Raw genomic sequence first — 21,538 nt, forward strand, 5'->3', positions numbered from 1 at the left:
TTTCTCTTTTCTCTCCTTGAATTGTAAGGCTGGTGTAAGGGCTGAACTCCATAGCCCCTTTCTAGTTGAGAGACAGGGCTTCTGTTCCCAGACTGGGCCGGGGAGACAATAGGTTTCCCTTCGGGGTGGAGAGTTAGCAGCCCCCTCCCCTGGAACTTGAGTTAAATCAAACAGAACTCTTAATTTCTGAAGAGAAGTTGGTTAAAAGCCTAGAAAAGCCACTAACAGAATTGCCTCTTTGAAAGGCAAATACTGTACGGTATCACTTACATGTGAAATCTGAAATACAGCACAAAGGAACCCAGCTATGAAGCAGAAACAGGCTCACAGACGTAGAAAGCAGACTCATGGTTGCCGACGGGCGGAGGAGGGACTGACTGGGACCTGCAGATGCAAACGACGCGCATAGGATGAAAGGACAGGGTCCTACTGTACAGCGCAGGGAACTATTTCAGTGTCCTGGGAAAAACCATAATGGAAAATATAAAAAAGAATGTATATAAATATAAAACTGAGTCACTCTGCTATACAGCAGAAATTAACACATCATAAATAAAAAAAAATTTTTTTTTTTAAAAGTCTCTTCTGTATTGGCCATTGGATGCTGGGTTTGTATCTTAACCTCCCCGAGCCTCGGTGTCCTCATCGTAAAATGGGTATGAGGGTCACCACTATCATGAAAATTAAATGGGGATGTATCAGACATTCCCCACATCAAGCTTTCTCACACAGAACATCTCCTGGGGCTTCACAGCTCTGTCCTTTGAGCTCAAAGACCCACCCCCAGACCCTAAGAACAGAGCTACAGGCACCGAGAGACCCCAGCCTCCAACATAGAAGAGAAGTATTTAAAACTGCAAAGGGACATAAAAGGAGAAGAAAAAATAAGAATCAAAAGAGGGCAGGGAGACTGCCGCACAGCTTCCCCACCCATGGGGCCAGAGCACAGAGCTTTGCTTTTGCTCCTGAGATGACGCACATTTTCTGCTCGGTTTGAGGCCTCATAATACAGGCATCTCTGAAATCATTGTCTGACCATGCCACAGACACAAGAAATGTTGATTTGTCTTCGTTTACACAATACAACATAATCTTTCCCATCTGAAGTTCAAGAAGATTTCTAAAATTATAAAACCCATGCTAGGAAGGACGCGGCCACATGGAAATGGCAAGGAGCAGAGAATCGCGTAGGAGGGGTTGGGGGAGGGTGGAGTAAGGAGCCTCCGGGCACAGCAACTAGAAAATACGAAAGTCCCTTGTGTCCCGTGAGGGCACCTGCTCCAAGGAATGGAAGAAAATATTTGCAAATTGTATGACCAGTAAGGGATTGATATTCAACATATATAAACAGCTCGTACAACTCACCATCAAAAAAACAAACAACCTGATTTTAAAATGGGCAGAAGAACTGAATAGATAATTTTCCAAATAGGAAAGGCAGATGGCCAGCGGTGAAAAGGTGCTCAACATCACTAATCAGGGAAATGCAAGTTAAAACCACAATGAGATATCACCTCACACCTGTCAGAATGGCTATCATCAAAAAGAACCCAAATCACAAGTGTTGGTGAGGATGTGGAGAAAGGAAGCCCTGTGTGCTGTGGATGGAATGTAAATTGGCACAAACAGTATGGAGAACAATACGCAGGTTTCTTGGAAAACTGAAAACAGAACCACCACATGACCCAGCCTTTCCACTCCTAGGTGGAGCTGAAAACCAGATTTAAAAAGATGCGTGCATCCCAGTGTTCACAGCAACACTGTTCACAATCGCCACCTAAGTATCTATCACTATTTATAACTGCCACCTGAGCATTCACCAAAAGCAACCTAAGTATCCATCAGCGGATGAATGGATAAAGAAGACGGGCTTTAGCCACAATGGGCTTCCCAGGTGGCTGTGGTAAAGAATCCGCCTGCAATGCAGGAGACATGGGTTCAGTCCCTGGGTCAGGAGGATCTTCTGGAGGAAGAAATGGCAACCCACTGCAGTACTCTTGCCTGGAAAATTCCATGGACAGAGGAGCCTGGCAGCCTACAGTCTGTCAACTACAAACTGGCGCTTGCCAAGGGCATTTGCCAGCTGCCTCTGCGGAGACTGAACTCTGTGCTGCGGCAGCTACTGACCTTCAGCATTCCTGAGGGGGCTCAGGGTGGAGAGCGAGGCGCTCTGGGCGTCAGGGAATCTGGTGGGACAGGTCTTTGGATAGTTCGATATTTCCAGGAACTGATCTCATGACCCCAGTCCTTGCACCTCTTTGCATCTAGAAAAGCCCTGCGTCCCTTCCTTCGTGGCGACATCAGCTCCTCGTGACTAGCAGAAAACCTGTTGTATAGTAAGCACTTGATTGCACTGAGCTCCCCTCCACCAAAGCCTTATACCCTGACCTTCCCCCACCACCTCTAGGGAGCAGTCTCTCCGAGCTGTTGAGGTGCTCTATCCCGGGCTGCAGTTCGTTTTGCCCCACATAAAACTCTCAAGTTGTGTTTTTTTAGTCGACAAGTCCATAGGGTCACAAACAGTTGGACACACCTAGCACGCGCACACACACATACACACACACAGTGAAAGAGCACTAAGCCACGGGGAAAAAGAGAAACCTTGCCATTTCCAACATCATGGATGGACCTGGTGGGCATTATCAGTGAAACAATTAATGCAGAGAAAGACAGATACTGTGCAATATGACACACGTGAGATCTAAAACCTACAGCAAACTGGGAACACAACAAAAAGCAGCAGCCTCGAGGACATAGAGAGCAAACCAGCAGTGACCAGTGGGGAGAGCAAAGCAGGGAGCAGCGAGACAGGGGGAGGGGAAAGAGGCTCTTAAGCACAAAATGAGCTAAAAGGACACACTGCACAATACAGGGAATATAGCCAACACTTTAAAAATGGAGGGTAACCTTGAAAAATTGTGAATCACTATTGTACAACTGTAACATATTATTACACATTGACTATACTTCAATTTCAAAAAAGAAGAAAAAATTATATAATTCATGCACCATGGGAGGGTGGGGGAAGACGGAGAATAAGTTGCTTTCTGGCAGAGAAACTAGGAAATACAAAAGAAAAGGTCACTTGTCTCCCAAGGGGTCACAGTTCCAGCATGATCCCTTGGCTGGCCTCGGCATCCCTCCTCAAACACAATGTTCCAGCCATTCTAAACCTCTTTGGGTTCCCAAAAGGATGTTCTCTGCCTTCCACATGCTGTTCCTTGTGCCTGGAACACTCTTTCCTCACCTCTTCCACAGCCAGATTTCACTCATCCTACAGGGGACTCAGGTTAGACGTTACTTCCTACATGGAGTCCACCAGGCTGACCTCCTCTCAACTAGGTCAGGAGCCACTTCTGGACTCCCGGGGTCACACGGCCTTCCACCATCACTGCAGCTGACCTTGAGTCTGTGTACCAGGGACACATATCGCCACAGCAGGCATGGGATAAATACTAGAGGAGTGAAATATCTGGAGAAAGAGGTGAGCTTGGTGTGGTCAGGGGACTGCGGGGAGAGGGGTGGAGGTCCAGGTTGGGGTCAGCATTTGAAAGGACATTCTAGCTCACAGGCCAGCCTGGCCGCCTGGGTAGGTAATGAGCTGCTCATCACAGGACGTTACACAAGGAGGTGTCAGCCACTGCCTCCCACAGCCTCTCTCCTTCCCCCCCAAGGAGCCTTAGCCAAAGGCCAGCCCCCTCCAGGCTCTGTCCAGCGCCCTCTGCTCCCAGCTGCTCCATGGGCCTTGGACCCCCTCCTCTTGTGAAGAAGGCCACAAGGGATCACAGGGGCTGTTCCCACAGCTTTGGGCAGCCCAGCCATTCCTCAAAAGGCCTCGAGAGCCCTGACTCATGATGAGAAGGTTCCCACGCATGAAAGCCTTAGAATGAGTCCCACCTGGGCCCAGCCAAGCCCATATCCACCAAGACAGCGGGCATTACATGGGAGCCACGTTTGCAGACTGAGCTAGTCCGTGCTCAGAGCCTTGTGTGTGCCCAACCCCAGAGCTTCCCGCCTCAGCTGGAGTGAAGGCAAAATTCCGCACACTCTGTCCCCACCTTCCACCTGACCCACTCTGCTTAGCCGCACTGGCCTCCTTGTGCCCCAGGGCCTTTGCACGAGCTCTTCCCTCCCCCGGAACACTCTTCTCCCACCCTACCCGCCCAGATATCAGCGTGGCTAGGGTCTCCCCTGATGCTCACAGTCCTCTCGGTCCCCAGGGGAGAGTCCCTGCACCTGCCCAAAGTCTGTGGCTGAGACCCCTGACCCCATACACCCAAGGCCAGTCCAAGCACCCCCTGGACTCAGCCTTAAGGTTCAAAGGAAGGAGCTTGATCAAGGGTTCTCTGGCACACAGCATCCAGCTCTTTCACCCCACATAAACCTATGACTTCAGTCCAAGGACCAGGCTTCCTGGCAGGGGTCCCACCTCTTCCCCTGTGAGCAGGGTCCAGAGCCCTGCTATAGCTGGTCCACGTATACAGTAAGCGCTCAGCACGTGTGAGTGGAGAGGAGAAGTGCAGGTGGGGAGATGGAAACAGAAATGTGGGCAGAACAGAGAGAAAAACAGAGAGAAGGAAAGACGGGGGGAGCTGATCTCCACTAACTGCACCCCCAAGACAACACACACAACACCCAGACTGCAGCAGATAGCAGCCAGAGACCTGTAAGGGAGACTGCCCACAACACACACTCAGCCGCTCACTCAGCAGCTGGAACTCCCCAGGACCCCCTAGACCCACCACCAGCCATGGGGGGAAAAGGCCCAGCAGCAGCCAGGCTCCCCACACCAAAGACGAGGAATGAACACCCAGCGGCCAAGGACAAACACTGACCTCCCAAAGCTGGAGACAGCCACCGACCTCCCAAAGCCAAGAGCAAACGCTGACCTCCCAAAGCTGGAGACAGCCACCGACCTCCCAAAGCCAAGAGCAAACGCTGACCTCCCAAAGCTGGAGACAGCCACCGACCTCCCAAAGCCAAGAGCAAACGCTGACCTCCCAAAGCCAAGGACAAACGCTGACCTCCCAAAGCCAAGGACAGCCACCGACCTCCCAAAGCCAAGGACAACTGACCTCCCAAAGCCAAGGACAGCTTCTGACCTCCCAAAGCAGAGCAAACGCTGACCTCCCAAAGCCAAGGACAGCCACTGACCTCCCAGAGCAGAGCAAACACTGACCTCCCCAAACCAAGGACAGCCACTGACCTCCCAGAGCCAAGAGCAAACGCTGACCTCCCCAAACTGATGACAACCACTGACTCAACAGCCAGGGAACCACCCCACACAGCAACCAGAGCTTTGTACCAGCACAGTTACCCTGGATCTTTACAACTGCTTCCCCAGGACAGTCAGCCCTCCACAGCAATGCCAGGCTCCCCATTAAGAAGCCCCACATCCTCTACAGCCAAGCCCAGGAACAACTACCCCAGAGCCATTCAACAGCCAGACCCTCCCTGGCCTCCAACACGCTCTCTTCTGAGCCCTCGAGCACAGCCCCAGCCCAGCCACACTGCACAGCCCGCCCCCAGCCAGTGGTCGTGTAAGGACCCAAGATAACAGAGCATTAGCAGAGCTGCTCGTAGCCTAGGACTGGCCTTTGGTCAGTGTCAGGGCCACGGTCCTGAATGACAGGAAAGCCCAGAGGCTGCGGCACGCAGACAGCTGAGCTGTGGGTGGGGGTCAGGGGGTGGGGGTGACACCCACAGAAGGAGCAAAGAAAGAGGACAGAAAGAGGTCAGAGCCTGGTGATGAGAAAGGGCGAGAAGAGGGAAGAGGTGGCCCGTGCTGATCAGGGGGTCACAGCTGAGGCCCTTCCAAAGAGGAGCTCAGACTCCACACAGCAGCTGTGCTCGCCCCTGCCCCTTCCCTGGGCAGCCCCTTCCCTCTCCTCCCAGGGCACTGAGGTCAGAGGAAGGAGAACCCAAGAGGAGAGAGGGGGGGACCTTCAGGGTTGAGAAGCCCAAAGATGGGAATCAACAGAGACCACAGTGGACAGAGAGATGGGGCAGAAAGAGAAGGGGGACGGCTGTAAGGGACTTAAGACAGAAGCTGAGACGGAGCCGAGGGGACGGAGTGCAGAGGACAGAGAGACAGACATAGGCAGACAGTGCCGGATGCCACCCCAAGAGCAACCAGCAGCCCCCAGGATGCCGGCGGGCTCAGCCAGGCCCGTGCCTACACACGGGACTTCGCTCCCGGCTGTGTCCCACTGAATCCTGAGAGCCTTTTGTGGCCTCTGAGCGCCTCTGTATTGGAGGGCGTCACCACACTTCCAGAAAGGTGACACCCAGGTCCCACCTGCAGCTGGCAGCTTCCCCAGCGACCCCACATACACACCTGGTGTCTTCCCAGGGACCAGAGGCCGGCTCAGGCCCAGAGGAGGTCACCAGAGGGCAAACAGCCCCACGGGGGAAGGCAAAGAGCGAGGAAGGTCCTCTGGGCCAGACACTTGGGTGGACCCACAGAAGAGGCCTGGGTTGACCAGGGCTCCCTACATTTGAAGGGCTGGAGGAAGGGGAGGCCTTTCTCTCTTTTTTATTTCCCAGGACTCTCCCCTGCTCAAGCACCCTCTGTGTCTCCCCACTGCCATTCAGGGTTTCTAATTCTTCAACCTGGATTTACCTTCCCTTTCTGGCCAAACCAGAGAGATTAAGTAACGTCCCCTAGTAACTTACTCATATTTTAAATACAGTAAGAGTTTTGTGGACATTAGTAAAATACTGAAAACCATTCAGGCAGAAGGAACAGGAATTACAAAGGCCCAGAGGCAAGCACTGACATCAATGTTTGGGGAACCCTGGAAGAGGTCAGAGCTGCTCACAGGAAAGACTCTTCAAGTGGTTGTGGAGGGAATGGATTGCAGGGCACAGGACTAGGGGCTGTGAGACCAGGCGGGGAGTTGTGAGTTCTGCTCCAGGCAAAAGATAACTCAAATAGGGCAGCAGGTGAGAGCCCGGTTTCAGAAGCTGAGCCACCGAGGCTTGGGGAACACCGCCATCTCGTGGTATCTTTGTGAAACTGCACCTTCTGTCACTGGCTCCAACTGTCATTTATTGCGAGCACAACAGCGCTCTCCAGCCTCACCCACTCAGTGCACGAGTCTGAGCAATCTCTGGAAAATACTGAAGGACAGGGGAGCCTGGCCTGCTGCAGTCCATGCGGTCACAAAGAGTCAGACACGACTCAGCAACTGAACAACAGCATTGTCCAGTGTATTTGACACCCAGGGTGATCACTTGTTTCTCCCCATAAAGTATTTTCAGCAATAATTACAACATGAAACAATAATAATGACCATAAAAGAAATGCAGACAGCGAAAATGTTTTCCCTTGTGATATAATACTTTATGTAACAATGTAAATAATTATCCAGGAATAACAAGTAAACAAATAGTAAAACTAAAATACCTGCAAACAGTATAACTTGGGAAGCCACAAAACAGTACTATTGATGTAACTTGATTTGTTCATTCATTTGAAAAGTTAAAAAACAATTTTTGCATTTTAATGGTGTTAAAGTCAGTAATACAGTTTATGAACTAATATATACATTTACCAAATAAAAGAATATATCGCATGGTTTGCAAGCCTTCACGGCTTTAAATTTTAAAGACAAAAATCTCCAAGTGGGTGCACAAAATGGAGGTAATTCAAGTCTGTGTCTTTATCTTTACAATTGCTGTGCTCTCCTTGCCTGTTGTCAATCTTTGCAGGAAGATACAGTCTGGCAGGGCTTGGAAACCCTCAAACAATTCCAAACGATGACAGATTTACTCTCCAAACAAACACAGAGCTGAGAGTTTGTGTGTCTGGGGTTGACTGTAAAACTGGGAGTTCTCTCAACTACCTTGCAGGTAGAATGCAAAGTTCATGAAAGAATATGCTAACATGAAGCTTACACGTAATCATTACAACTCCATAAGCGGTAAAAATCAGAGTGAGGTCTATACCTAAGTTAATAATCCCAACCTCAATTTCCTGGTTTCGACAATGCACCCACATCACCAAGGTTCCGGGGCCGCCTCCTGGGTGCCCCCTGCCCGCCCCCGCCCACCCAGGTCTCGGGCTAAGCCTCCACACAATCCTGAAGCCCCAGTACCCCCACCCGCACCCTATAGTTCTACAAAAAATCCTCTGACTTTCTAGAGCTCCACAAACAGAAAGAAAGAAAATCTATCTTCCCCGAAGCCGCAGAAAATCTCCCTGGTATTGAGGGGGATTCATGGCCGCCCTGGAGCCCTCCGTTCTTTGAGGCCAGGGAACTGAGCCCGGGGCCAACTGCAGCTGAGGATGAGGGGGAGTGAGTCCAGAAAAGACATGCAGGGACCTGGCTTGGTTTCACCCACTGGGTGGATTCTGAGCTCCAGCACCCCAAATTTCCGCGTGAGGAAGCTGAGGCAGCAAGGGCCTGGAGATGGCCTTCTCTGGAGCAGGATTGAGCTGGGACTGAGTCGGCAAATGGGGCATCAGGTTGATAAAGATTCCCAGCTGCGACTGCCTGGCCCCAGGGAAGAGAGGAGGCAGCTGAGTAGGCGGGACAGAATGCTGGAATCACCTGAAGTGAAGTCGCTCAGTCGTGTCCGACTCTTTGCGACCCTGTGGACTGTAGCCCACCAGGCTCCTCCGTCCATGGGATTCTCTGGACAAGAATACTGGAGTGGGTTGCCATTTCCTTCTCCAGGAATCACCTGAAGAGACTTTAGAAGCGCGGGTTGGGGCGTGGCTGGGGGAGGTGCCAGCAAGGTGTTTAAGTCTCTGCAGGTGATGGCTCACATGCAGTGAACACGGGCAGCGCCTATTTCACGCCGTCCATGAAGGTCAGCAGTGCCCCGGCCCCTCAGCCCCTAGGCTCACCTCCCACAAACCCCCAACTCACAGGAACATGTTCCCAGGGCAGAGGGGTGGGAAAACCAGCCCCCCAGACCCACACAAAAACAGCTGCTTCAGGCAATTCTCAAGGACCCCTTGCATTGACCCTTTCCTGGTCCTCCCAGCCCCACCCCAGAAAGAGGAGGGATCCCAGACAAGGGAGAAGCTGGAGTTTATTCCAATGATTCCAGGTCTTGCAGCCTGAGGACTCCCAGAGTCTGTCTTTCTGGACCCAGAGGAAGGAGGGTCCCGGCTGTAAGCAACAACCCCTCAGCTCAGGGATCCCCGTAGATCCCAGGCCAGGACCATCTTCCCCAGGTCTTGTTTCCTCCCCCAGCCAGAGGGGCCAGGTGACCGGGCTGGGAATACTGGACCAGCGTGGGCCAGAGAGAAGCTGAGCCGGGCCCAGCCTGGAGGTCCTGGGAGAGAGCTGAGGGCACAGGAGAAGAAGCTGGGGGTGTGGGGGCCTCAGGCCCTGGGCCGGGTGGCGCTCAGGGACACACAGCCTGAACCCCATTTGCACAAGCGGCGGGCTCCTCTGCCTTGCTGGCCAAGCTGTAGTAGTAGTTGCGCATGCGCTGTTCAACGGTGGCGAAGTCCGGGCGGTCCTCCCACCTGTGAGGGGTAGCGGAGATCCAGGTGGCTGGCCACACCCCCAGAACCCAACTTCAGCTTGTGGGTGGGCATGCAAGAGGTTCAGAAAGCACTGGGGCAGGGGTTATTGGGGGGTGGGGGGCGGGGGGAAGTCTGCGTGAAGACGATTCAGGGGTTGCCCTCTGGCATGAGAGGACTGACATCTGACATACAGGATGGACAGGAAGCGTCCTGACTGCTGAAGACTTAGAAATGAGAGCTCACGGAGTGTTGGGGTGACAACCTGACTCCAGGAAGCTGGGACACTGAGTGCATGTGTATTGGGGCAGGGTGCTTGGGTGCTAGGTGTGGGCTCACGTGGATGCAAGTATGCTGCCCGGCATGGAAAGGAATACTGGAGTGTGGAGGGGGGTGGGTTCATCTAGTGGAGATTCCAGGTATTAATGTGTGAAATTTCCATGAATTGTGTTGGAGTGTTAGACACTAGCCTCTTTGGATATTGAGGTGTTGGTGTATAGAGCATTTCCTGATAGAGGCTGGCTTAATATATATTGGAGTAGGAATGGTCTAATCCTTTCTTATTAATTTATCATAATTTTGTTGTTCAGTCGCACAGTCCTGCCCAACTCTTTGCAACCCCATGGACTGCAGCACGCCAGGTTTCCCTGTCCTTTACCATCACCCAACATAAATAGGGATCTACTTATTGGACTGGCCGAGAGGAGCTACCCCATGTCGAAGGAGTGGCGGCTGTGTGGGCGCAGGAGGGCTGAGAGGAGCTACTCCATGTTTAAGGTCAGGAGGGGCGGCCGTGAGGAGATACCCCTCGTCCAAGGTAAGGAGCAGCGGCTGTGCTTTGCTGGAGCAGCCGTGAAGAGATACCCTACGCCCAAGGTAAGAGAAACCCAAGTAAGACAGTAGGTGTTGGGAGAGGGCATCAGAGAGCAGACACACTGAAACCATAATCACAGAAAACTAGTCTATCTGATCACACGGACCACAGCCTTGTCTAATTCAATGGAACTAAGCCATGCTGTGTGGGGCCACCAGATGGGTCATGGTGGAGAGGTCTGACAGAATGTGGTCCACTGGAGAAGGGAATGGCAAACCACTTCAGTATTCTTGCCTTGAGAACCCCATGCTGCTGCTGCTGCTAAGTCACTTTAGCTGTGTCCAACTCTGTGCGACCCCATAGACGGCAGCTCAACAGGCTCCCCCATCCCTGGGATTCTCCAGGCAAGAACACTGGAGTGGGTTGCCATTTCCTTCTCCAATGCATGAAAGTGAAAAGTGAAAGTGAAGTCACTCAGTTGTGTCCGACTCTTCGCAACCCCATGGACTGCAGTCTACCAGCCTCCTCCATCCATGGGGTTTTCCAGGCAAGAGTACTGGAGTGGGGTGCCATCGCCTTCTCCAGAGAACCCCATTAACAGTATGAAAAGGCAAAATGATAGGATACTGAAAGAGGAACTCCCCAGGTCAGTACTCCAGAAAGAATGAAGGGATGGAGCCAAAGCAAAAACAGTACCCAGCTGTGGATGTGACTGGTGACAGAAGCAAGGTCTGATGCTGTAAAGAGCAATACTGCATAGGAACCTGGAATGTTAGGTCCATGAATCAAGGCAAATCGTAAGTGGTCAAACAGGGGATGGCAAGAGTGAACGTCAACATTCTAGGAATCAGTGAACTAAGATGGACTGGAATGGGTGAATTTAACTCAGATGACCATTATATCTACTACTGTGGGCAGGAATCCCTTAGGAGAAATGGAGTAGCCATCATGGTCAACAAAAGGGTTCGAAATGCAGTCCTTGGATACAATCTCAAAAATGACAGAATAATCTCTGTTCATTTCTAAGGCAAACCATTCAATATCACAGTAATCAAGCCTATGCCCCAACCAGTAACACTGAAGAAGCTGAAGTTGAATGGTTCTATGATGACCTACAAGACCTTTTAGAACTAACAGACAAGAAAGATGTTCTTTTCATTATAGGGGACTGGAATGCAAAAGTAGGAAGTCAGGAAACACCTGAAGTAACAGGCAAATTTGGCCTTGAAGTAAAGAATGAAGCAGGGCAGAGGCTAAGAGTTTTGCCAAGAGAACGCACTGGTCATAGCAAACACCCTCTTCCAACAACACAAGAGAAGACTCTACACATGGACATCACCAGATGGTCAACACCGAAATCAGATTGATTATATTCTTTGCAGCAAAAGATGGAGAAGCTCTATACAGTCAGCAAAAACAAGACTGGGAGCTGACTGTGGCTTAGATCATGAACTCCTTATTGCCAAATGCAGACTTGGTTGAAGAAAGTAGGGAAAACCGCTAGACCATTCAGGTATGACCTAAATCAAATCCCTTATGATTATACAGTGGAAGTGAGAAATAGATTTAAGGGACTAGATCTGATAGAGTAAAGAAATAGAAGAAAACAACAGAATGGGAAAGACTAGAGATCTCTTCAAGAAAATTAGAGATACCAAGGGAACATTGCATGCAAAGATGGGCTTGATAAAGGACAGAAATGGTATGGACCTAACAGAAGCAGAAGATATTAAGAAGAGGTGGCAAGAATACACAGAAGAACCGTACAAAAAAGATCTTCATGACCCAGATAATCACGATGGTATGATCACTCACCTAGAGCCAGACATCCTGGAATGTGAAGTCAAGTGGGCCTTGGAAAGCATCACTATCAACAAAGCTAGTGGAGGTGATGGAATTCCAGTTGAGCTATTTCAAATCCTAAAAGATGATGCTGTGAAAGTGCTGCACTCAATATGCCAGTAAATTTGGAAACCTCAGCAGCGGCCACAGGACTGGAAAAGGTCAGTTTTCATTCCAATCCCAAAGAAAGGCAATGCCAAAGAATGCTCAAACTACCGCACAATTGCACTCATCTTACACGCTAGTAAAGTAATGCTCAAAATTATCCAAGCCAGGCTTCAGCAATACGTGAACCATGAACTTCTAGATGATCAAGCTGGTTTTAGAAAAGGCAGAGGAACCAGAGATCAAATTGCCAACATCCGCTGGATCATGGAAAAAGCAAGAGAGTTCAAAAAAAACATCTATTTTATGGACTATGCCAAAGCCTTTGACTGTGTGGATGACTATAAACTGTGGAAAATTCTGAAAGAGATGGGAATACCAGACCACCTGACCTGCCTCTTGAGAAACCTGTATGCAGGTCAAGAAGCAACAGTTAGAACTAGACATGGAACAACAGACTGGTTCCAAATAGGAAAAGGAGTACGTCAAGGCTCTATATTGTCACCCTGCTTATTTAACTTATATGCAGAGTACATCATGAGAAATGCTGGGCTGGAGGAAGCACAAGCTGGAATCAAGATTGCTGGGAGAAATATCAATAACCTCAGATATGCAGATGACACCACCCTTATAGCAGAAAGTGAAGAGGAACTCAAAAGCCTCTTGATGAACATGAAAGAGGAGAGTGAAAAAGTTGGCTTAAAGCTCAGCATTCAGAAAACGAAGATCATGGCATCTGGTCCCATCACTTCATGGGAAATAGATGGGGAAACAGTGGAAACAGTGTCAGACCTTACTTTGAGGGGCTCCAAAATCACTGAAGATGGTGATTGCAGCCAGAAAATTAAAAGACGCTTACTCCTTGGAAAGAAAGTTATGACCAACCTAGATAGCATATTCAAAAGCAGAGACATTACTTTGCCGACTAAGGTCCATCTAGTCAAGGCTATGGTTTTTCCCGTGGTCATGTATGGATGTGAGAGTCGGACTGTGAAGAAAGCTCAGTGCAGAAGAACTGTGGTGTTGGAGAAGACTCGAGAGTCCCTTGGACTGCAAGGAGATCCAACCAGTCCATCCTAAACAAAATCAGTCCTGGATGTTCATTTCATTGGAAGGACTGATGTGGAAGATGAAACTCCAATACTTTGGCAACTTCATGTGAAGAGATGACTCATTAGAAAAGACCTTGATGCTGGGAAGGATTGGGGGCAGGAGGAGAAGGGGACAACAGAGGATGAGATGGCTGGATGGCATCACTGACTCAGTGGACATGAGTTTGGGTAGGCTCCAGGAGTTGGTGTTGGACATGGGAGGCCTGGCGTGCTGCGATTCATGGGGTCGCAAAGAGTCGGACACGACTGAGCGACTGAACTGATTTATTGGATTGCTTGGATGTCTGGGTGTTTCAGTGTGACAGGTGTTGTCCTGTGGAATAATTGACGTTGGGGCAGTAAAGGTATCAAATATTGGAATGCCTAAGCACTGCATGATTAGTGAAGGGTGACAGCTTGTTTGGATGCATGTTACTTGTGCTTGGAAGTGGAGATACTGATGATGTTAGGGATTAGGGTGTTCAAGCACTGGACTTCAACCAGATGGAGGTGGGGGATATTGAATATTTGGGGGCTTCAGTGTTGACCTGAATGGGCAACTATGTGTTGGCTGATGGGGAAGAGGAATTATATTATACAATGGAACATTACCCCATGCCCTGAGTATTGGTGTCATATTTTGGGTAATAGTACTGACTTGTTTGAATCTTGCAGGCTTGCTTGAGTGCTGGCTGAGGGGGACTGAGGTTTTAGATGCTGGAGCCCTGGGTGTCCACAGGTAGGGTGTTGGGGTGCTAGAGCATTTTAGGGTCTATGTGTTGAAGAGCTGAACATAAACGCAGGGGAGTAAAGGTACTGTGGGTTGGAAAGGCCAAGAACTGTGTGGGTCTTTGGCTGGGAAGAGTGATACTTGACTGTTGGACACCACAACCTCCTGCCCCAGGCCCAGGTGTCAGTTCAGCCAGGTACCCTCCCACCCGCTGGCACTCACTTGTAGGTCCAGCAATCGCTCATGAGCTTGTACATCTCAGGGGGACACTCTGGTGGGCACTCCATCCGCTTGCCCTGCTCGATGAAGGCCATGACCTCCGGGCCCTTCATCTTCTGCTCAAGCCAAAGTCAAGTGCACGTGTGAGTAATCAGGGCTCCCTCCCCCAGGCCCCCTTCCCACCCAGCCAACCACCCGCCTCTGCCCACGCCTGCCTTGTAGGGCTTCTGCCCGTAGGAGAAGGCCTCCCACATGGTGACTCCATAGCTCCAGACGTCGCTGCGGCTGGAGAACTTGCGGAAGTTGATACACTCGGGCGCATACCACTTGAGCGGCCACTTCCCGGCTGAGCGGGCCTGGGAGCCAGGAGATAATGCTGAGCGAGGGCTCGGGGGCCCGCCACCCCCAAGCCCCCTCCACCTGGGCATCCCAGGGCTGGGGGCTCACGGTGTAGTAGCTGTCGTCGGCACCCAGGGCCTTGGAGAGCCCGAAGTCACTGATCTTGGCGTAGTGCCGGTTGACCAGCAGGACGTTGCGGGCCGCCAGGTCACGATGCACAAAGTTCTTCTCTTCCAGGTACTTCATCCCCATAGACACCTGGTGCAGCAGCTCTGCCACATTGCTGACGGGGATCTCCTCCCTAATGAGGGGAAGAAGGGAGCAGCTGGGAGAGGACGCCCAGTCCCCAAGGGGGCGAAGCCCAAGTCTGAGCCTCTGTTCAACAGGAGCTTCTTGTGCACCCACTCTGTGCTAAACATGGGGCGGGGACACACCCAGTGTGTGAACAAAACGGGCACAAACTTTTGCCCTCATTCAGGCTTTAAATTCTACCCACCATGATCCCCAAACTTAATACATTTGCCTGCATACCCTGTGTGCCCTCAGGGAGTCTCCTGGGCATCTCTAAAATAATAAAGTCAAGCTCCTAATTGTTCACAGGTGCACACACACACACACACACGCACACACACCCCTTTCATCTTTTCATGTACTCAAGCCTTGCCCTCAGCTCCTCTTCTTCACACACAATAGTCAATCTATCAGCAAACCCTTGCTGCTCTGCCTTCAGAATTCCCCCAGTATTCCCCAACTTCTCTCCACGTCTGCTTCTGCCACCTGGACCAGCCCCCATCATCACCAGCCTAGACCTGAACAGCCCCCTCTGTCCTCACCCACCACGGCCTGTCCCTCACACACTGGACTCAGGCCCTGCCTCTCCTCCTCTGCTCACAGCCCCCACAGCTCCCACCTCACTCAGGGTAAATGTCTGAGTCCTCCCCATAGCCAACAAGGTCATGCATCATCCACCTTGTCACACCTCCGCCCATATCACCTCCCCGCTCTCCTGCACTCCTCTGCTTCACCCTCAGGGCCCAAACTCATGGTTCCTCCACCACCCCAGGCGCCTCAGGGCCTTTGCACCAGCCGCCCACTCTTCCCCTACAGCTGCACTTGGCTGCCTCCCTCAGTTTGCAGAAACCTCGCATTCTCACTTCTCACCTCTCAGCCTGACACTATATACTTTATTATAATTATTATTAAAGCCTCTCTTCCTCAACCAGAATAAGGGCAAAGAACTTTGTCTCTCTCTTCAGTGATAATCCCAAGTGTTGGTAATAGTCCCCGACACAGAGAAATTGCCCAGAAACACCTGTGGAATAACTGAGTACCTGAGCTGGGACCCGTGAAGGCATGTGCTCCAGCGAGAGTGCGGTTTAAAGGTCACATGCCTCCATGAATGTAAAAGATTCTGTCCTAAGGGTAAGAGTTTGAGGCATGAGGAAACCAAATGAAACTGCAATTCCTTTGTATTAGAGGTTGGCCAAATTTTTTTCTCTAAAAGACCAGAGAGCAAGTATTTCAGCCTTTGCAGGACACATACAGTCTCTGTCACATAGTCCTTTTTTTTCCTCTGGAGACCTTTGAAAATGCAAAACCAGGCTATACAAAACAAACCTGGCTGCAGTTTTCTGACCCTGCTTTTCGGTCAAAGACAATCCGCCATCACAGTGGATCTTGAATTGGCGGAGAGAGCTGGGGTGGCTGAAGCAACAGAGCTAATACTCACAAAGCTCCTACAAGGAGTGCTAGGCCCTGTTCTGAGCACTTTATAAATATCAACTCATCTGATTTCAAGGGCCCCTGGAGGGGGCATCGCAGGTTTTCAAACAACGAAACTGAGAGACAGAAGAATTCAGAGGCCTGCCTGGAGTCACAAGAGCGAGTGGCGCGCTGAGACTCAAACCTGAGACCTGTCAGGGGCATAAGTGTGAGCGGCAGGTGCAAACGTGTCTACGAACGTGGGGAAATGAGTGTGGAGCACACCTCTGGGTGGACAGGCTCAGCCCCCAGTCCCAGACGCCCGCCAGCCCAGGGGCTCACTTCTTCCCGACCAGGAACTTGTGCAGGGGCCCACCGCCGGCCATCTCCATGACCAGCATGAGGGCCTCGGCCTGGCAGACCCCGATGAGCCGCACGATGTAGGGGTTGTCCAGCTGGTGCATGATCTGCGCCTCCCGCATCATCTCGTCCTTGTCCCCCTTCTCTGTGCTCTGTTTCAGCACTTTGATGGCCACGTCGATCTGCTTCCTGCCGCGGCACAGGGAGGGGCACCGCCTGAGCCCGCACGGGCCTGGACCACTCACTCCCTCATCCCCACCGGACCTGCCTCTCTTCTCCCCAGACTCGTGTAGTGGCTGCTGTGCTCTGCCGCCTAGACCTCCCCGTCACTCAGAGCTCACAGCCTAGCCCCTCACCAAAAAGAACCGGTTCAGTTTCACCCTCCCCAGGGGCAGCCTATATCCAATGACCTGCATGTATCCAATGGCTGATCAATGGAGGACGCGAGGGTTGGCCCCTCTGCAGCTCCCCTGCGATCAGCCAAGGACTCCACTGTGACTGCAGCTAGCCCAAACTCCCTCTGCCCCTAGCCAGCTCCTCTCACTCCCTCTCGGGACTGTCCTGAACTCTCCCAGGTAAGGCCCCCTCACAGTCAGTCTGAAGCCTCATCCTGGCTCCACCCCACAAGGCCTGGAGAGGCCAAGCCCCTCTGCCCCACCCACAGTGGTTCCCCAGCCTAGGCGGGGAGCTCACTTGCGCATACGGTAGACGCCCTGGCGAACTGAACCAAAGTTGCCGCAGCCAAGTTCGATGTCAGCCATGAGGAGGTTCTCACGCTTCAGGAAGAGCTTCTTGTTTTTGAGCTCCTCGGGGTCGCTGTAGGGGCTCTCATAGACACTGGTGTCCATGGGCATCGTTCGCGGCTTCTCTGAGGACACTAACCGCGCTGGGCACACACACAGGTACTCCCAAGTCAGGAGCAGGGGAAGGGACGGGGTGGGAGGGGGACAGGACAGCCTTGGCGGGCCCCAGGCACACGTCGCACCGTGCACATGTGTGTGCTCCTGGTCGCACCAACTGTGAAGCCACATCTAATGTGCGCATGTAATGTGTGCACTGGCTAGCGTGTGCACAGATACGTGGCCCTGTGTGTTCACACACGTGCACCCACAAACTCTCTCACCCATGCCTCGGTGTGTGACAGGGGTCCTAAAGTGTGTCTACACAAGCGACCATTAGTGTGCCAGCTGCAGTGTGCACATCGTGTGTGTGTGTGCACTGACATGTGTGCACGTGTCGTGCCCACCCTTGTCTACGTATGAACCACACAGCCATACAGACAAGGACTCCAGGTGAATCTCTGTGTGCACAGGCTCGCATCCGTACGTGAAACACACGAGCGTCTGTGGCAGGCATGTTAGGTATGTGGGCTGTGGCGTCTGTCTTCCTCGGTTCAGAGCCCAGCTCCACCCTGGCCCGCTGTGGGACCTGACAGTCCCTGCCCTCCTCTCTCTTCTGGAAAATGAGAATAATGACTATGACCGCCTCTCGTGGTTTGTTAGAGGATTCCGCAAAGCTCATGCACTCAGTGTGCTAGAGCATGGATGGCACAGAGTGGGTGCTGAATGGATGTGTTTCTATACCCGAGGCTGCCTGGGCACAGCCAGGTGTATCCCTCTGTGAGTCAGCATGCCCCCGGGCACATGCACACAGGTGGGCGTGATGCGTATGCCCACGTGGACACCTGCAGGCACGCTCTGTGCCCAGGGCAACCCAGCCCACTGCCAGAGGTCAGGCCTGGCCTAGGCCCCTCCCTTTACACACCCCAGGGCCTAGCCAGGATCCCGATCTCAGCCTGACACGAACGCCCACACACCCTCACCTCTGCCGGCTCACCTGGTTCAGGGGTGTATCCATCTGAGTTGAGAGTGTCGATCCGTCTCTGAGGCTGAAGGCCATGGGGTCAGCAGGGCCTGAGCTGAGGGCACCCAGCCCCTCTCATGGGCCCACATCCTCTGAGGACTCCCAGGGACAGTGCTGGGGGGCCCTCTTCTGTTCCATGGCAGCCCCACTCTTCCCTGCCACACCCCACCCTGGGAACAGGACCCATTGCCCACTGTGCTCCATCCCCAAGGCCCCAACCCTGGGAGGCCCCTGACTCACCTGGGTGAATGTGGACGGGTGGGCGGGGAGTGTAGGAGCAGCGGCCCCTGGGGGAGCCGAAGGGACAGTGAGGAGGTGGACTGTGGTCTCCCGGCCCCCGCCCCCCACCACTGCCGCCCCACTCACCTGAGCTGGCACTGCTGTTGGGACAGGCCTCCTTCAGGCAGTAGATGAGCCCATCAGCCTTCAGCTTCAGGTACTCCACCAGCTATGGGGGGGTGGGGTCAGGGCTGGGATTCCCCTCTTCCCCAGGAGCCTGAGCACCCCCAAATAGCCTCTCCCCTACAATAGGGCGGGTGAGTGGCTTACCTGCCACAGTGTGTCAAATTTGGTCCCCTCGGGAATGCAGTATTTGCCCGCCTTGTCCTGGCTGATGAGGTAGTGGTACACAGTTTTCCCATAGATCAGAGACAGCGCGTACGTGCCTGGCTCTTTCCGGGGTCTCAGCCTGGCAGGAGGAGGAGGGGGTGTCACCCCGACAACCAGCCAGGCCCCTGGTGGTTCCCTCCTAATGGAACTCAGTTCCCACACATACACCGTAAGGGCTCTGCAGCCCAGAGCCTCATGGAGAAGTGGCAGGGGTTGTGGGAACCAAGGTCAGGCCCCACTTGACCTCCAGAGCTACTGGTAAGAGACTCTGGGTGGGGCTGGGGGAGGGGCACCGGGGCGACCAGAGAAGAGAACCATGCTCATAGTCATCCAAGCACAGGCAGCGGGCCACCCGCAGGGGAACACTGGACGCCCGTGGTGGATTTTCAGCCCTACATAGCCTAATACCCAGCCACCCCAGCTGGATACTTGGCCATTCAGGGGGCAACACTTGGCTATACACTGGGGACGCCTGGTTCTCGGTGGCCCAACATCTCGCCACCCGTGGCCACAAGTGGGTGGGGGAAGACAGCTGGCCACTCATGGTGGGATATTTTTCCATCTGTAGCGGACACAGAGTCACTCATGGGGGACACACAGCCTTAAGACCATTCTCCTGGGGAGGCAAAGCTATTTCTATACATTGAGCGATAAAGGTAAGCACAGGTCCCTGGCTAGGTCATAGGGCAGCTGCTGCTGCTGTTGCTAAGTCGCTTCAGTCGTGTCCAACTCTGTGCAACCCCACAGACAGAACCCCATGTCCCTGGGATTCTCCAGGCAAGAATACTGGAGTGGGTTGCCATTTCCTTCTCCAATGCATGAAAGTGAAAAGTGAAAGTGAAGTCACTCAGTCATGCCCGACTCTTAGTGACCCCATGGACTGCAGCCTACCAGGCTCCTCCGTCCATGAGATTTTCCAGGCAAGAGTACTAGAGTAGGGTGCCATTGCCTTCTCCAGATCACAGGGCACCTTCATACAAATCAGAACAAGTCACCTCATCATCACAATAGACTCATCAATTATAACAGATGGCCTTTAACAGAAGGAGACCCTTGATTGTACTCTTCTGGAAGTTTGCCAAAATAAATGTTAAAATCTTCCATGTCTATGAATGGGAATGGAGCCCGTCAAAGAAGGGGTCTTCATGCAGTAAGAACCTGTCCAACCACACACGTGTGGATGTGCATGGACGAACACAGACGCACAGGCCAGTTTAGGGTGCCCTGCACCCTCCCATCCCGTGGTAAAACTAGTCAGCATCCTGGCACAAGGTTAAGTGTAGGTTTCCAGCAGAGGAGGGAGGGCAGCCGTTCCTGGGGTCTCTGGCACTGTGGAAGTTGTGGACAACTGACGAATAATCTAGAGGATTGAGCTGAGTTACACAAGAGTCGGCCAGCAGCACGCAACAGGAAACAGTCATGGGATAACCCATGTGGGTACCCTCAGACTGCACACTCCCAGGGCTTGGGTCCTGCCCGTGGACAGCCATTCAGGGGACAAATATTTACTAAGTGTTGAGCACATGCCAGACACCGTTCTAAGGGCAGGAGTCCAGTGGTGAACAAGACAGATGCGAGTTCACCTTGCAACCCTTTCTTAGGCCAAAGGGACAGAGAAATATCCCTTAAATCCCCATGGCAAAACCTGAGGGAAGAATGGAGGGGTGACTGTGAATATCCCATCCATTCCCAGATAGTAAGTTCCCAAAAGAACAATTCAATGAAGGCTGACATGGTTCCCAGGCCAGCTCACAACACTCGGGGACACCTGGAGAGACAGGAAACAGGTATGTTGGGGGGAGCAGGGGGGGACCAAAGTCAAGGAAGAGAACCCTACAACAAACTGAGAAATGCAAGTGTCCCACAGAAACAAAGGAGCTTCCATAATTAGACTGGCAGGCTGGCCTGGAGGTAATGGCCTCTAATTTCTACTGCTCTCCGTTTGAGAAGTGAAAATACGTCATAAGTCCAAACTCTTAAGATTTTTGAACTGACAACAAACTCAATGCCCAGCCACTGACCTGCAAACGTGTGTGGAATATTGGGGAAAAAAAAAATACAGCCACAATATTGCGCATTTCTTCCCATCAACAGATGGACTCTAGTTCTGTATGTTTTGAATCAGGGCTTGACCACATGACTTGCTGTGGCCAATAAAATATTAGTAAACAGGACACAGGAAGAGGCTTGAAAAGTGGTTGAGCACTGGGGCTTGCCTGCCCTTTCTTGCTTTTCCTGTTAACCCTGCAACCACCACTGGAATGAGTCCATGCTAGCCTGTTGGGGGAGCCACACAAAGAAGAACCAAGGCACCCCAGCCTGCCAACTGCCAGACTTGTGAGTGAGGCCGTCCCACACCTTCCAGCGCCAGTCAACCCTCCAGT

General features: G+C 52.2%; 1 protein-coding gene across 3 annotated transcripts in view; it reads right to left on the reverse strand.

Annotated features, from left to right (window-relative positions):
- Positions 1-7,323: 7,323 nt before the first annotated feature.
- The window catches only part of ZAP70 (zeta chain of T cell receptor associated protein kinase 70), a 31,853-nt gene continuing 17,638 nt past the window's right edge, over positions 7,324-21,538 (reverse strand). For all 3 annotated transcript variants that reach the window (XM_069583901.1, XM_069583903.1, XM_069583904.1), the window contains 10 exons: positions 19,095-19,233; positions 18,912-18,993; positions 18,786-18,832; positions 18,519-18,570; positions 17,376-17,568; positions 16,665-16,871; positions 14,730-14,922; positions 14,498-14,638; positions 14,286-14,398; positions 7,324-9,484 (listed from right to left, as the gene is read on the reverse strand). In XM_069583901.1, the coding sequence (XP_069440002.1) occupies positions 9,361-9,484; positions 14,286-14,398; positions 14,498-14,638; positions 14,730-14,922; positions 16,665-16,871; positions 17,376-17,568; positions 18,519-18,570; positions 18,786-18,832; positions 18,912-18,993; positions 19,095-19,233 (1,291 nt within the window). In that variant the 3' untranslated portion in view covers positions 7,324-9,360. The remainder of the gene's footprint in view (positions 9,485-14,285; positions 14,399-14,497; positions 14,639-14,729; positions 14,923-16,664; positions 16,872-17,375; positions 17,569-18,518; positions 18,571-18,785; positions 18,833-18,911; positions 18,994-19,094; positions 19,234-21,538) is intronic.

Source organism: Ovis canadensis, chromosome 3 (genome assembly GCF_042477335.2).
Source record: "Ovis canadensis isolate MfBH-ARS-UI-01 breed Bighorn chromosome 3, ARS-UI_OviCan_v2, whole genome shotgun sequence".
NCBI lineage: Eukaryota > Metazoa > Chordata > Mammalia > Artiodactyla > Bovidae > Ovis > Ovis canadensis.